General features: G+C 44.1%; 1 protein-coding gene across 1 annotated transcript in view; it reads right to left on the reverse strand.

Annotated features, from left to right (window-relative positions):
• Positions 1 to 246: 246 nt before the first annotated feature.
• The window catches only part of LOC144819807 (carboxypeptidase A1-like), a 51,512-nt gene continuing 36,784 nt past the window's right edge, over positions 247 to 14,974 (reverse strand). The window contains exons 10-11 of the mRNA XM_078677544.1: positions 13,056 to 13,140; positions 247 to 646 (exon numbers count right to left, since the gene is read on the reverse strand). Of these exons, the coding sequence (XP_078533670.1) occupies positions 462 to 646; positions 13,056 to 13,140 (270 nt within the window). The 3' untranslated portion in view covers positions 247 to 461. The remainder of the gene's footprint in view (positions 647 to 13,055; positions 13,141 to 14,974) is intronic.

Below are 14,974 nucleotides of genomic sequence, written 5' to 3' on the forward strand. Positions count from 1 at the left end.
AATCAGAAAAGCAGAATTCTGAAAGCCATAATTATAATGACAGAAATAGACACATACTGAATGCCAGTAGCCCTGTTGACCCCCACTCCAGTCACCCAAGCTGCAGTTTACAAAAACAAGCCTGCAGTTCGTATTGCTAGTTTATACTTCCATGTACTTTATGAAATGTAGAAATACCTTCATTTTAATAGAGGTGCTCTTAGCAAAAACAGGACTTTTATAAAAAATGAGTTGCCATGAAGGGAGTTATGAAACATTTAATTAATTTATTATTTCTTGTTTTAATGCATACAAATAAAACAGTGGAACCACATTGCAAAATATGTTACACATTCCAGGTCAGGGGTTATCCTGAAAATAGCAGGTATGTTTTATTGTGCTGGTGTTGATCAGATTTCAGGGTTTTCCTGATTAAAATGCCTTTTCTACATGTCAAAATAACCCTCTACATATACGTTCGATTAAGAGTTGTCTCTAGTGTGTTCCATCATCTTCATGAGAGCCTGCCAGGTCTCGTGAGCCGTTGGAAGGATCTGATTGGCTGGCAAGAGGAAGCCATACCTTCCAGTATCACGCAGTTCAAACGTGTAGGAGTACTTGATGCCGGCATCGTAGGCCCAGTCAGTGGTGGTCCCATCAGCCTTGTCTGAAAAGGAGAGAATGTGGAAACAAGATGTAAAAACTCTGATAGATAGCAAAGGTACGGATCCACGGGGCTTTTTCCAAATGTAATTTATTCGTTTTCTGTTATTTAACAGTGTTAACACATACAACACCAACCTGGTGCAAATTACCACTTGAGTAGCATTTAGTCAAGTCAACATTCATTGTACCCCGCCCCCGCCCCACCTGTAGTATGCGCCTACAGCCAAAGTCCAGCAAAAGCATCAGCCCATATCCATAGGCCCTTGAGTTTCGTCTTCTTCCTCTACTGGTTCCAGATTGTAATATTTTATCCAGCTGCTCCATACTTTATGGAATTTACATGAGCACCCCCTACTCTTGTAAGTATCCATCTCTGCCTCCATATCCATGCCATTCTTCCATTCATTCAGTGTGGGATTCTCTTGTGCCCCCCATCGTCTTGCCACGACTATTACCACTAACCCACAAAAGGGAAGCTTGGCTCTTGATATATCTACATCATTGGGATACCCAGGAGGATATATTGAGGCTCACGGGGTATTTCCGCCTTCAGCACATTGCTCAACTGTTGTACTATTTCCGCCCACTGTACCTGACTTTGGGGGCAGCTCCACAAGGTGTGCAGGAATCCCCCCCCCTGTCAATTTCACATCTTATGCAATTTGTGTTCTGTGCCCTTCCCATTTTGAAGAGTCTGTCTCTGTTAAAGTACACCCTATGCAGTATCTTGAGTTGTATCAGACACAGCCTCATTTTTGGAGCTACGTCTCATGGGTGCATCGGGGGATCTTCCCAGTCTTTGTCCTCCATTTCCCCCGTGTCTCTCAACCATTTCCCTCTCAGCTTCTCTCAGTTCTGGCAGGTTGCTGTTTGGTGTCTAATATATCCTGCAGATACGCCCCCCATCCCAGTCTTTCCATAAGTATTCTACCTTCTAGTGGTGTGTACGCCGGGATTCCCAATACCTCTAGAACCTCAGCCCGCCAGGCGTATTGTAATTGTGCGTCCTTTAATATTGCATGGGGCCTATTCGGTATTAACGTTACAGGGATTAAAACATCATAATATCCCCCTCTTTTATTATGTCTCCCACTTATGTTATACTGATAGTATCCCAGGTTTTGAACCCTTTTAGTTTCCCCACTTCTAGCATCATCGCCCCTTCCTATAACGGTGTCTTGGGTGAGTTGTTTGTCCCATCCTATGGCTTTAGTCGCCCTCCACAATGCTTCTATCGCCTTACTGGTCTGTGGGCAGCACAGTTGTTTCCCTGTTCACCCCTTATATGTAGTGAAATTGCAAGCGCTCCTGCAGGGTTTCTCGCTCCAACTTGAATGTTGGGTGATCTTGTGGAGTGTACGTCCAGTATTTTATGATAATAAAATGTGCCGCCCAGTAGTTGGCCTCAATATTGGGAGAGCAATGCCACCAATGAATGGGGTCTTGAACAATATCTTGAGAGCTATTCTGAGATATCCCTTTTTCCATGATAGGGTATAGATTTCTTTGTCTATTCTAACAAACAAATTGCCTGGAATGCAATAGTAAGTGTTCTGTAGCAAGTACAATAATGTATTGTTCGACTTGGAACTTTGTGGGAGAAGGGAGCCCTTGCTGGGAATCGAGTTCTCTGTTCAGAGAGTCAGAGCCCCCCTGTGTCCTGTTGTGGTCCTCTGTGGATGCTGGAACATGTCATACTTCTGCAGAGGTTAAAGCTACCCCTTTTTGTTTTTATTTCCCTCAAACTTTGTAAGCTTTGCTCTTGTGAAGCTCTGGAACTTTATGAATACATTTTATGTAGTGATTCTGCCTCCAGGCGCCAGCTTCAAGGCACTGCTATTAGGGTTAATCGAGAAGGAATTGGAAAAGCAGGTCAATACAAGGACCAGTTAGCATCTGCGATAACCCTCAATATGCCTGCCTCAGCATGACTTTTAGGAACTTCACATGATGCATGAATAAATGAATGAATGAAAAGGGTAGCTATAAAGCGCAAAGGTAGACCAAAATGCCATCTTGGTGCTAGAACAACTTAAATGGGCCACAAATGCATAGAGGCAGTGTTCAGAGGGACCTCAGGAGAGATTAGGAAAATAGATGTTTTTAAATTCTTATGGAAGATTATTATCCGTGATAATTTCAAGGTTGCCGAAAAAGATTCCAAGATTTTGCCACAAGCACAGGAAAGGCCCGCCCTGCGCAAAAGGCTGTTCTGAAACATGGGACCATGGGAAGGATCTTAGCAGCAGAATGGAAAGATTGAGTAGGTATGTATTTCTTGATGTAGGGACTGAGGGCAGGAGCCACTTCAACAGCAACAGGGGTATGGGTCACACAACATACCGTAAGCTATATTCTTTGGCTAACTGGAAGTCAGAGTAACTTGAGTCTGTCTTCAGTGGAATGGTTGAACTTATGCATTCCACAAGCTAGTCTGGCAGCTGTGGTCTGAATAATTATCAATACTCAGTAGTTTAGAGGGTAATCCCTGGTAGCAGGTGTTTGCACAGTCAATCCTAGAAAGGATTGATGCAGCGACCACCATGGGTCTGTGTATTGGTGAAATACATTCCAAGCTTTTCCTCAAGTGTTTGAGTTGTTAAGAGCATGAAGAAACTGCTGAATTAATCTGTGCCTGTAAGAATAGTTCCTTGCAGTTTTAAAGCTGGCCTCGGAGTTTGGAGAAATCTCTGGGTATGAGATCAACCCTGAAAAAACAGAGATGCTAATATGGAACATAGATCAGATTACAGCAGATATCATGATACGCCCAGGGAATATGATGAGATACCTGGGTATTAACATCATCAAAGATATCAATCAGATCGCCAAGATAAACTTTGTAGCTGTAGCTAAGGAATGCCGTAAACTACTAAGGTCATGGGCACAACTTCCTTTATCATTTTTAGGAAGGGTTAATTTAATTAAAATGTCCATTTTACCCAAGGTATCTTTTCTTTTCAACACAATTCCGTTATATTTTGATCCCTTATTAATAAATAAATTACAATCTGATATTAACTCCTTTATTTGGAGTAACCGCCTTTCGAGGATCTCCTGGAAAAAGCTTAGGAGGTGCAGAGAAAAAGGTGGAATCGCGGCCCCAGACTTCCAAATATATGCATGGGCATTTCAGCTATCACATGCCAGAGTGCTTCTTAAAAATCCATCAGGGTATGGGGCTGGTTTGTTGTATTCCACCCTTCTCACAGGAGAAGGTGTTAGCAATTCAGGGTTTTTGTTTAAGTTCGGGGACCCCAAGTTTTACAAAAAATTAAGTTGAAGATTTTGCAAGGTATGGCCAAAATGTGGACACAGATAACTAAAACCATTAAGGTAGGGTATTACAACAGCAGGACCCCGCTTTGGGACCTCCCTGAGACTCCAGCTTGGTTGAGAGACAGTCTAGTGATACCGATTAAGGAAGCTGGGTTGGCTGTTTGGGGCGATTTGTTCACAGAAGGAGAGTTGCTCCTGTGGGAGTGTCTAAGAAACAACATTGGCATCAACTTCGCTAGATTTAAATACATGCAAATAGCTAGCTGGTCCCACGCATATGCTTCTCGTACAACGCGTGGAAATAAATTCCCCATAGGAGGTTACAGCCAACTAATATCATCCTTGGTCGATAAACCTCTCGCTAAAAAGGAAATTTCAACATGGTACAATCTGATTATGGAGGAAAGGGGTGGAGCCTTCACATTACCAGAGGACCTTTGGTCATCAACCATAATGGGCTTTGGAGCTTATCCTGTGGTATGCTGTGGGATGTAGTGAAACCATCTTGGCTCCGTAGGAATCACATCTTTACTATCCACAGGGCCTACTACTCTCCATTAAGACTTTCGAAATTTACGCAGGGGAGCCAGGTAGCATGCCCTAAATGTGGTGAGGTAGCTGCTTCGGACTGTTACATGTTTTTTGAGTGTCCCGTTTTGTCAACTTTTTGGGAGGACATAAAAAGAACTTTGTCTCTATCTTTGAACTTGAACATAACCCTCGACCTCCCACTGATCATCTTTGGTATTTTGGAGGGTCTCCACAGCTCAGAGAAGAAGCTAGTTTTCTATTCTATCTTACTTGCCAGGAGGGAGATATGTAGAAGATGGAAAGACTCTTTGCCCCCTACAATAGAAGATTGGTTCTCCTCGATTCTAACTGTCTCCAGATTAGACCATGGCAGATCTAGTAATTCAAACAAAAAGGCATTCTGGTATCTACTAAATTGGGCACATTGAATGTCCGGGTTATTTATTTTTTTTTTTTTTTCCCCCGGGTCCAATGGTTAAGCCACTTGGTCAGACTCCAGGGCCAGATACCATTGGGGAAACCTCCACCTCTTTAATGGTTGGTTTCCGATGGGTGAAATAGAGTTGGTTGAGAAGGAGGAGCTGAGGGTTAAGTATTGAAAGTTAAAGTCGAACCCTACCAGCTAAAATATCTGCTGAGACAGCACCCCGCTCGTACACCACTCGACTTCATCATGGAAACAAATCATTGTGGCAAATTAGGACACAAAAAAAAAAAATAGTTCCTTGTCTAGCTCGAAGCCTACGTGCTTGACTACTTCCGATGGCTTGGTGTTGCGAGCCCAAGCTAACAGGCCATAGGGCAACAGCCCAGGGAGATCTGAGGCCACAAATCAAAAGTTCATTTTTCTTTGAATTAAGTTAGAGCTTAATTTGGCTGATCCATGACTGATTGTCTAAGAGACAAGACCTAAGGGAGTCCTGGACTCCTAAAGGATAGTCAAATCTGAAAAACTGCTTGGTGTCCCCGGAGTATGACGTTTATCCAAACTAAAGGATCAAACCAGAGAAATACGAGGGTGTACGTAAATATTGAACACGATAGGGGACAACAAAGAACCCTGAGGGACCCGGTGAAGGACTTGCCCCTTTTTTATATAAAAGATCCAAGTGTGAGATCATGGCAGTGACCCTTAAAAACATTAGGAGAACAAGTTGAGTGCAGTAACCCTCAGGCTGCCATCCGCCAACTGATTGACCAAGATAGAGTGGTCAATTGTGTTAAATGTGGCCGAGGGTGCAGCAACGAAAGACCAACCATTAGGCCCTTGTCTACACTCAATATGGAAATTAGAACAGTTTATGGGCCATGCTGGGTTCAAAGCCAGTCTTTGCGGGATCCAACAGATCCAATTTCAGATGGAGAGGGAGGTTGGGAATTCCTTTGGCCGAAGCCTTTTGTAGAAATTGTGTTTACCACTAAAACGTTAGGAACTTGCCAAATGGATGAAAAGTATGTTTCAAATAGCTCATATTATCCTGGTAAGTTTATAGGGCATCAGATTTCAAGATTTGTATTAAAGAATTTGATCTACAAAGAGATCAGCAGTAATATAGCATAAACAGATTGAAGACATAATACATGAAAAAAGGTATGTTTATAACAATTTTTCAATGAATTTATCTACATGATACAGAACTTAATTTTTAAAAAGACTTTTAAATGATGTAAAAATTCTATAGCACATCATTTCATTGGCCGGGCTGTATAACATCAGGGAAGTGGCTCTAGTTGATTTAATACGATATTTCACAAAAAAAGAGTTTTAGGTAAATTGTAAAGCAGGACAATCAAATAAAACATAATCAATCATTTGTACAGCAGCCTTACATAGATTACACATCCTATCAGCCCAACTTATTCGCTGCCAAGCATCTGTAACACAAGTTAGGGGGAAACAGTTCATCCTATACAAAAACATACAGGGGCGAACACTATTCTCTAGGTTCCAGCTTAAATAGGGTTGTGAGGCCGAGGCGAAGTCTGTATTAATCCTCCCAATCTCTTTAATCTCGCACAGAGGCGGATGTCATGTTCCATGGAGCTATGTTTCATAAAAGATTTCAAATAACCTTTAAGAGTATAATATCTCATTTCTTGCAGATGTACCAATTTAAAACTAAAATGCTCAAGTGCATGTAAAAGATGAGTCGTTAGTATATGATCACCCTTTGCAGAATTAAAATATTCGGCACTTATAAGCTTCCTCAAGGTGTTCTTGGATTGAAAAGGACGATCACCCGAACGTATTATGTCTGCCAATCCCCTTATAAAGGTGTTTATCAGACCCATTTCATTGCTTAATGCCTCGATTGGTATCGTATTTAAGTTACAGATTGTACTCAAAATCTTCCCTTCTGCTCTACGCATAATGCTCAACTTATAACATTTCTACACCATATGATAGTGCGGGGAATTTTCATCGTATATATAGTTAATAAATGGATAAAGTGCCTTTGCCCTGTAGACCTAAAAAGTGCTTTAAGTACATTTGCATAGGACAGTGCATTATTGGTCAAATATGCGACATGTTCTTTGTCAGATACATTAGCAGAATAGGGCAGCAGAACTTTGAGGAGGTAGTGGATAGATAGCCCAGCAATTTGAATATAGTGGTCGAGACACTGACTTCAAAGTACCTGGGCTACTAGAGTGTGTTGCTTTTACCCTCCCTCTGCCGCTCCTAATTGCTTCCTTCCCACCCCCTCCCTCCTTCATTGCTCAACATCTTTTTAGGTCTCGCCCTGGCGATTACAGATGGGCACGCGCAGCATGCCGGAATCGGATCAGGTCGCGCGCGTGAACACGCGCTCCGATTCCGGCATGCTGTTCAACAATGGATCAGGACGCGCGCAAGCACACACACACAGACACACACACACGCGCACACACACACACAGAGACACACATGCGCACACACAGAACCACGCGCGCACACACACACACACGCACACACACACACACACGCGCGGCACACACACACATCCCCTCCTCCCCCCACTCACTGGGCTCTTTCTGCGTGTTCCTCTCTGCCTCCGCAGCGGGTCAGTTTCGGCAGCAGGCGGGGCTTTCCACAAGCACGGGAGCCCCGCTAGCTCACACGCTGACTTCCGGGCACAGGAGCGCAGGGTAGGCTCCCGTCTGCTTCCTGTCTTTTTGCGGCCCCGCCCCAACACAGGTTGCCTGGCTTACTGTCCAAGCCGGGCTGCGGTGGTGGTTCAGCGAGAACGTAAAGTTTACTCAATGAGTATTTCTAGAGATAGCCGCTCACTCAACATATAGAAGAAACACATTACGGCCACCTTGAATGCAGAAATGGATCTGCTGGGCTTTTTCTCCTGGCTCTTGCTCGTTGTGTTGTCTGTTGCAGCCCTGGCCTTCCAGGGCTGCAACAGACAACACAAGCTGTACTGCTGTTATGTGAAATACATCCACATGAAGTTCGACCACATCCCAGGACCTCCGAGGGACAGGTAAGGCCATTGTTTTTATTCACGGCCAGCCTGCAGTTTCATTTTCAATGCCCCATGTCCATCTCGTGAAGCACAGAAACTACTTAGGTTGTAGTGGGCATACGATACCAACCAGCACAACAGATGTACTGAGCCGTGGCCACTTACAAACACACACACACAAACTGTCAGAGCAGCACATTCCAGACTCATGACTACAATGGCGATGAGAACAGGTTGGAGCTGCTTGAGCGTCGAAACCAGTTACCAAAGGTGCACTCTGCAAGGAGGCGGAGTAAGTAGGAGCAGGCATCTGCACAAAAGACAGTCTTTCACAAACGTGTGAAAAGCTGCACACCCTGCTTAGCGCATATTACTGACCAATATACCTTCATGCACAAGACAAGAACAGACATCAAGTCTCCAACCGGGTGATGCCACCTACATAGACAGACAGACGAAATGCAGGAGCAGGGAAGAAGCTAAAAAGCTGACGTCATTTATATTTTTCTCCATTGTTAGGAGCCAATCACGCCACGGTCCCTTCTCTTTAGGGCGAGCGGTAGTGCCTCTTAAGAGCTCAGATGGTCGCATGTCTTCAGAGGCACCAGTCTGACTTCAATAGAAATCTGGAGGCTTCAACACCATCACATCAACTCGGGCCCCACAATAGTTTAAAGCATAAGACACAAGAAATCATTTGGCAAATCCGATCTCAATCTCAGTTGAACTAACTCCTTACAAAAGTAGGCATTACATTATGGTAAAAGCAGACCACCACATAACGATCTGTATTTCACCAGCGGCCAGTACATACCGCCCTCAACACAATAACACAAGAATTTTACAAATCAATCTGGAGGCATATTTCACAAATAGCACTGCCATCATAATGAATAGATCCAGTGACATATTAACAATTAACAATAGAAGACCCCAAACGAAGTTCATGTTTCCACTCAAATAATGGACGTTACCAACGTCAATGGTACTTATTTTATTGACCTTTGGGAGGGTAAAAGGCTATGAGAGAACTGCACCTAGGTCTACACCACACTAAGTAACCCACAGAGCAAGGGGCCAGTACAATGCGAAAGGCTATCTGGGCCAAAACCTTCTTTATCCCTGTAAGATGTTAGAGTTCAGAGTGGTCTGCTATAAAAAGGAAAAATAAACAAATAAGCTTTAAACTATAATTGGACCGGTCTAGACTTTATTTCCACATTTAATATTTGTACATAACATGATTTTTTGGGTGTGCCCCAGTACACCCCCCTCTACCCCGGAAACTGAACTGCTGCCAGCCTACCAACCACAAAACCCACACATTTTCTCATTTAAAGAAATGTTTTAAACAATGGATACAAATGTCAGGAAAAAAAGGATACAGCTTGGACGGCCCAACTATGGAGACTCATAGAAATGTAGAAATAGAAAAAAATACCAATCAATGCTGACCATTGCAGTAAGTAGATGGATAGAGAGAGCCTGGAAGTACTCGAGATGGATGCCACAGCTGGGAGACAAACTGCTTATCTGCAATAGGTCTTCAAAATGAGCAGCTCCATGTGCTGCATCCACAACTTCTACCCGCCCACACACACAACCACACACATAAACACACACAACTACACACCCAACCACACACACCCAACCACACACCCAACCACACACCCAACCACACACACAGACACACACACACAGACACACACACAAACACACAGAGCCACTCACACAGCCACACACACCCAACCACAGACACCCAACCACACACCCAACCACACACCCAACCACACCCGACCACACACACACACCACACATACACACACAGACACACATAACCACACACAACCACACACGCAGACACACATAACCACACACAACCACACACACAATCACACACACAGACACACAAATAACCACACACAACCACACACCCAACCACACACCCAACCACACACACACAACCGCACACACAACCACACACACAACCACACACACAGACACACACACACAGGCACACACAGACACACACACACAGCCACACAGTCAACCACACACACAACCACACACACACAACCACCACACAAACAACCACACACACACAACCACACCCAACCACACACATCCACACACACACAACCACACACACAACCACACACAACCACGAGCTCACGCACAACCACACACACAACCACACACACCACAACACACACCGCAACACACACCGCAACACACACCACAACACACACACACCACAACCACACACACCACAACCACACACACCACAACCACACACACCACAACCACACACACAGACAACCACACACACAGACAACCACACACAAACAACCACACACACACTTTCACCAGGCACAGACACCATCAGTCATCGGTGCACGCTTTCACCGGGCACAGACACCACCAGCTGTCAGTGCACACTTTCACCGGGCACAAACACCACCAGCCATCGGTGCACGCTACCACCAGGCACATACCACCAGACGTCAGTGCACACTTTCACCAGGCACACACACACCACCAGCCGTCAGTGCACGCTTTCACCAGGCACACACCAACAGCCATCAGTGCACGCTTCCACCAGGCACACACACCACCAGCCGGCAGTGCATACTACCACCAGGCACACACACCACCAGCCATCAGTGCACAATTTCTACAGGCACACACACCACCAGCCATCAGTGCACACATCAATTGTTAACGCATCCACAATTAACTATTGTAGCAATCTCAGTATGGCGCACTTTACTTTTAAACATATTTATCTAAAGCGCAGCATGCCACCATTGCTACAAAAATAAATACACTTTTTTTGGCCTACAATTGATAGACTTTTGTTGCAATTGGTGTTGCAATATTTAGCAAAGCCAATAGCTCAAACTTAATTAATGCGAGACCTATTGCATTGCAAATGCTTGTTTTCTTAAAAAAATGCTATTTATTTTTTTGGGGGAGTAGGACCTGGCATCGAATTGCTGCCAACCCATCCACCTGAACAAAAACGCTTTCGCACTTTCATTTAAAAAAAATTAAATAAATTACCGTTCCATCTTGGTTCAGTAAATAAAAAAAGAATGGCACAGCAGAATTTTGTAGGTGTGCAACCATAATGATGCATGTGCGCATACAGGTCATTACGCTTTGTTGCACCTATAAAATTGTGGCTGCTGGAGCCTCATCATCATGCCTTTTTTCACTTTTTAAAATTTTACTTTTGGCCATACTGCACAGATTATTGTTGCTCTCTACAGCATCAGGCGAAAAGCATTGGCAAAGCCACCAGGGCCAATTGTGAGATCTATTGGCTTTGCCAGTGCTTGTACTCCTTGCAATAAAAATCAATTAAGTGTGCTTGAATTTGCTGATAAAAATCTGGGTCATACGGTCACATCCAGTGGAATCCCCAAAGCGGCTCTAAACTGTGATACACTGAGGGCCAGATGTATTGTTTACTGGCCACAAAAGCAATTTGCGACCAATATGTTTGCATCAGTAATAAAGCCTATCACAGGGACAGTGGCCTTCTGGGGTCAGTAGAGCAAACATTTTATTTTTTTAATGCAGCCTATTTTCCTTAAAGGAAATGGGATTGTGTTTAAAAAGAAAAGTTATTTTTGTATATTTCAAGAGTTGGCGGTGGTCCCAGCTAACTTCTAAACAACCTTTTTTTTTTTTACATTCTCAAAGAGGAATGGTCCCAAGGTCAGTCCCTTTCCTTTTGCGAATGGATTGCCAACCTTTTTTGATGTGTTGGTAAAATATCATTGTTTTGCGTCAAGATTTCAGTGACAAAACATTGATACACCAGATACCGATTCGGTATTTGGAATGGACGCCAACAACACTCCTCTTCAAGATATCAAATCATTATCCATTCAAAATCCCAATTTAGAAGTCGGAAAAAACTTGTCTAATTCCTAGAAAGGAATTATTACATTTAAAAATGCATTTTAATGGTCACAAATGCCGAATTGGAGTGTTTGCAACCGTTAAAGTGCTTATTAGATCTGGCCCTAACTAGATCTCAAAGTCTAGGGCTGTTCTAACCTCCTAGGTCAGCCAAAGGCACCATCACTATCCATCGAAATATCCAGGCCGGCACCTCCCCTTTCCCATGTACTTAGTCCAAAACCATCACCAACACCTGTTGGAAATGCATCAGCCAGCTCTTCTAAACCACTGGGGCCTTGACATTTAAGTCCCCTGAGAAGTAATGTATCATTTTTCATTTTACTTTTTGATTCCAGAACGGGGCAACTATTTTTGTGTCAATTCAATAATGCCACCGAAAGGGAAAGGATGCCAAGCTCACTACCTTTGAATGAGGCAAGAAGCATCCAAAGGTACTGAGCTTTGTTGTTGAGGTGCAGCCTGGGTCTCGAGGCACAGCCAACAAGGGGTCAATCAATGTCTGGACATGTGCCTTACAGCAGAGCAGATGAAAAGAGATCAGCTGCTTCAGCCACTCCTTCTATCCACTGGGTCTATTGCTTTTGTGCTCTCAGGGGCATACACGTTTGGGCTTTCCTTTTGCAGATTATTACAACCTGGTGCTTTAGCCCACCGTGAGCATGATGAACCAAGATGGCTCTCCCCAAATGGAGTGGTTTATTAAATGAACATGCAGGCCCTGAGGCCCATTGTCCAGAGGATATGAAGTTTGACTGATCGAACCCCCATTCCCAGTTATATTTTTATTTTACAAACCAAGGACCCGATTCACAAAGGGCTCCCGCACTCGCGGCAGAGGCCCCACAGTCATGGCGGGGGACCCATACTCAAGGTGGGACCCACGCAACGAGTAACTGCAGTGCAGAGGTCTTGCCACAAGTGTTTGTGGCCCCCGCCACGAGTGGGGTCCTCCCGCCTGGGCTGCGGGGCTGCCACCGATAGTGTGAAGGCCCTTTGTGAACCAGGCCCCAAGTCTCTCCTTCCTCCATTGAGAGGGTGTCAAGGAGAAGCATGTTTTCTTTCATTGAGGTGGAGTCCACATCAATTAGTAAGGCCCTGGACAAAGAAGAGTAAGGTTAGGAGTAAAATAAATTACCAGCAGGTAGTAAGGGCATTGCAGACTCTTCAGCAGCTACAATGTAAATGCCTTGGAAACAGAGCAGATGTACTTACAGATGGTGTCGATGGTGGTCCCATAAGTGTACTTGGTGTTATGGAGTTGGGCCAGAGCATCCGCTGCCACTTTAGCAAGATTGTTCTGTAAAATAAAAGGTACTCATGAGGTGGCTGGGTACCCCTGACAGCTCAAATTCACAGTTTTATCGGCAGCGCTCCCATGCAAGCTGTAATATCCAGAACAGCTGCCCCTGTCATGTTACCATCTCTAGTAAGGTACCTCTCTCTGGAAGTTCTGTCAAAGCACCATGCTCAAAAATCATAACTTTTGAGTGTCCAGCAAGGCATATTTTCAGAGGGTAAAAAATATGCATGCCGGACATTAGTTATGGCTGCCCTATTTCATGCATGCACTCTTGCATGGCTGCATGGAATGTACAATACAAGAGCCAGCTCTTAAAATGTGAATACTTAATCTCCAGAAGACATATATTAGACCTCTCCCTAAGTCCAACTCACAAACGTTCCCTGTCATTTTTTTTTGTAATTGATATCCATCCACGATTTACTTAAATCTCTAAATTGGCATGGATTCACAAAATCCAATAGGAGAATGCATGGAAAACTATGGTGTTGGCTGGAATTATCAAATCTTAAATGTCAGCAGGTCACAATATCGTGACGACCAGATCTAGGGACAAAATATAGAAAGGTATGTTTGTATTTATTTTATATACATAACTCCACACATACGTACTTTGGTGATATATCTCTCTTCTAGGTAAAAAGATGTGAATTTAAGAATAGTAGGCCCATACCTCCCTCTCGTTGGGCTCTCAGTAAGGAATCATACTAGCACACTGAACTATGTCAAACTGAACTCTATTCCTATGTCATCCGCAGATAGTACTTATACTTGAGTACAGGCATGCTAAGCTGGCCCTAATGCAGCAGAATTGCAGTCAGGGAGTGACTTGGGGCTGGAACTCCGTTCCTGATCATCTTCAGCCGAATTCATCCCAGGGCAATGGCAGAACAAAACCAGACAGAATCACAAGCGCTGATCTACTCTTCGGTGACAACCCCAACAAACACTTCTCCTTTGAGCTGTAACTAACCAGTGCAGCTGCCAACCACACCTGTAATTCGAGCTAAAAAGATGAGGGTTACAACTTAATTTGAAAAATAAGAGAACTGCAAGGGACAAAGTTTTTTCTCAGCAGGAGTCTGCTGCTGCTGCGGAATGTCTCTCTTTCACTGTTTTCCTATCTTTCGATTCTTATTGTTTCTCCCTTTTCTACCCTTTTCTTGCTCTGGGTCAAATGAATTAAGCCAAACCTATAGGAGGTGTGATCTGATTGCTGAACAAGATGTATTCCTGCATGTAGTCCGCACCGCCATGCTGTTCAGGGTGTAATGCAGAACAAGAGCCCAAAACGCTTCTGAATTGACTTACTGTTGCTATACATGTTCATATACAGATGATTCAGAAGTAGTAGTGCTGGCCCTCCACCTTAGAATAAGAGCCTGTCACGATTCTGCCATCCAGCCACTAGAGGTCACTCACAAGGGCCCCTTGAGGATCTGGCCTTACATCAGTATAAGAAAGAATTCACATTTTGCCCCAGCACACTTAGGGCTTCATTTACAAGAAACTGACGTATCGGCATTGATGCGTCACTTCCCTTGCGTCTACGCCAAATGTCCTTGCAACGCTATGGATGCGCTGTATTTACAATACATGGCTCCATGGTGCAAGGATTTAACAGATGCGTCAGAAATTCTGTTACATCTGTTGGCGCAAAAGTGCTGCATTGCCAGAGTTGGTCGTAAAACTCCAGCAATGCGTCAGTACACAGGCGAGTCCCAGAGTGGTGCAGCAAAATGATGTACATTTCACTGCACCAGTTCTACGTGGCTTTTTTGTGCGGGAACACCTACCCTGCATACGTTACATCTGGTGCAGGTATAATGTG

The sequence above is a fragment of the Lissotriton helveticus genome, chromosome 1_1 (assembly GCF_964261635.1).
Source record: "Lissotriton helveticus chromosome 1_1, aLisHel1.1, whole genome shotgun sequence".
Taxonomy (NCBI): domain Eukaryota; kingdom Metazoa; phylum Chordata; class Amphibia; order Caudata; family Salamandridae; genus Lissotriton; species Lissotriton helveticus.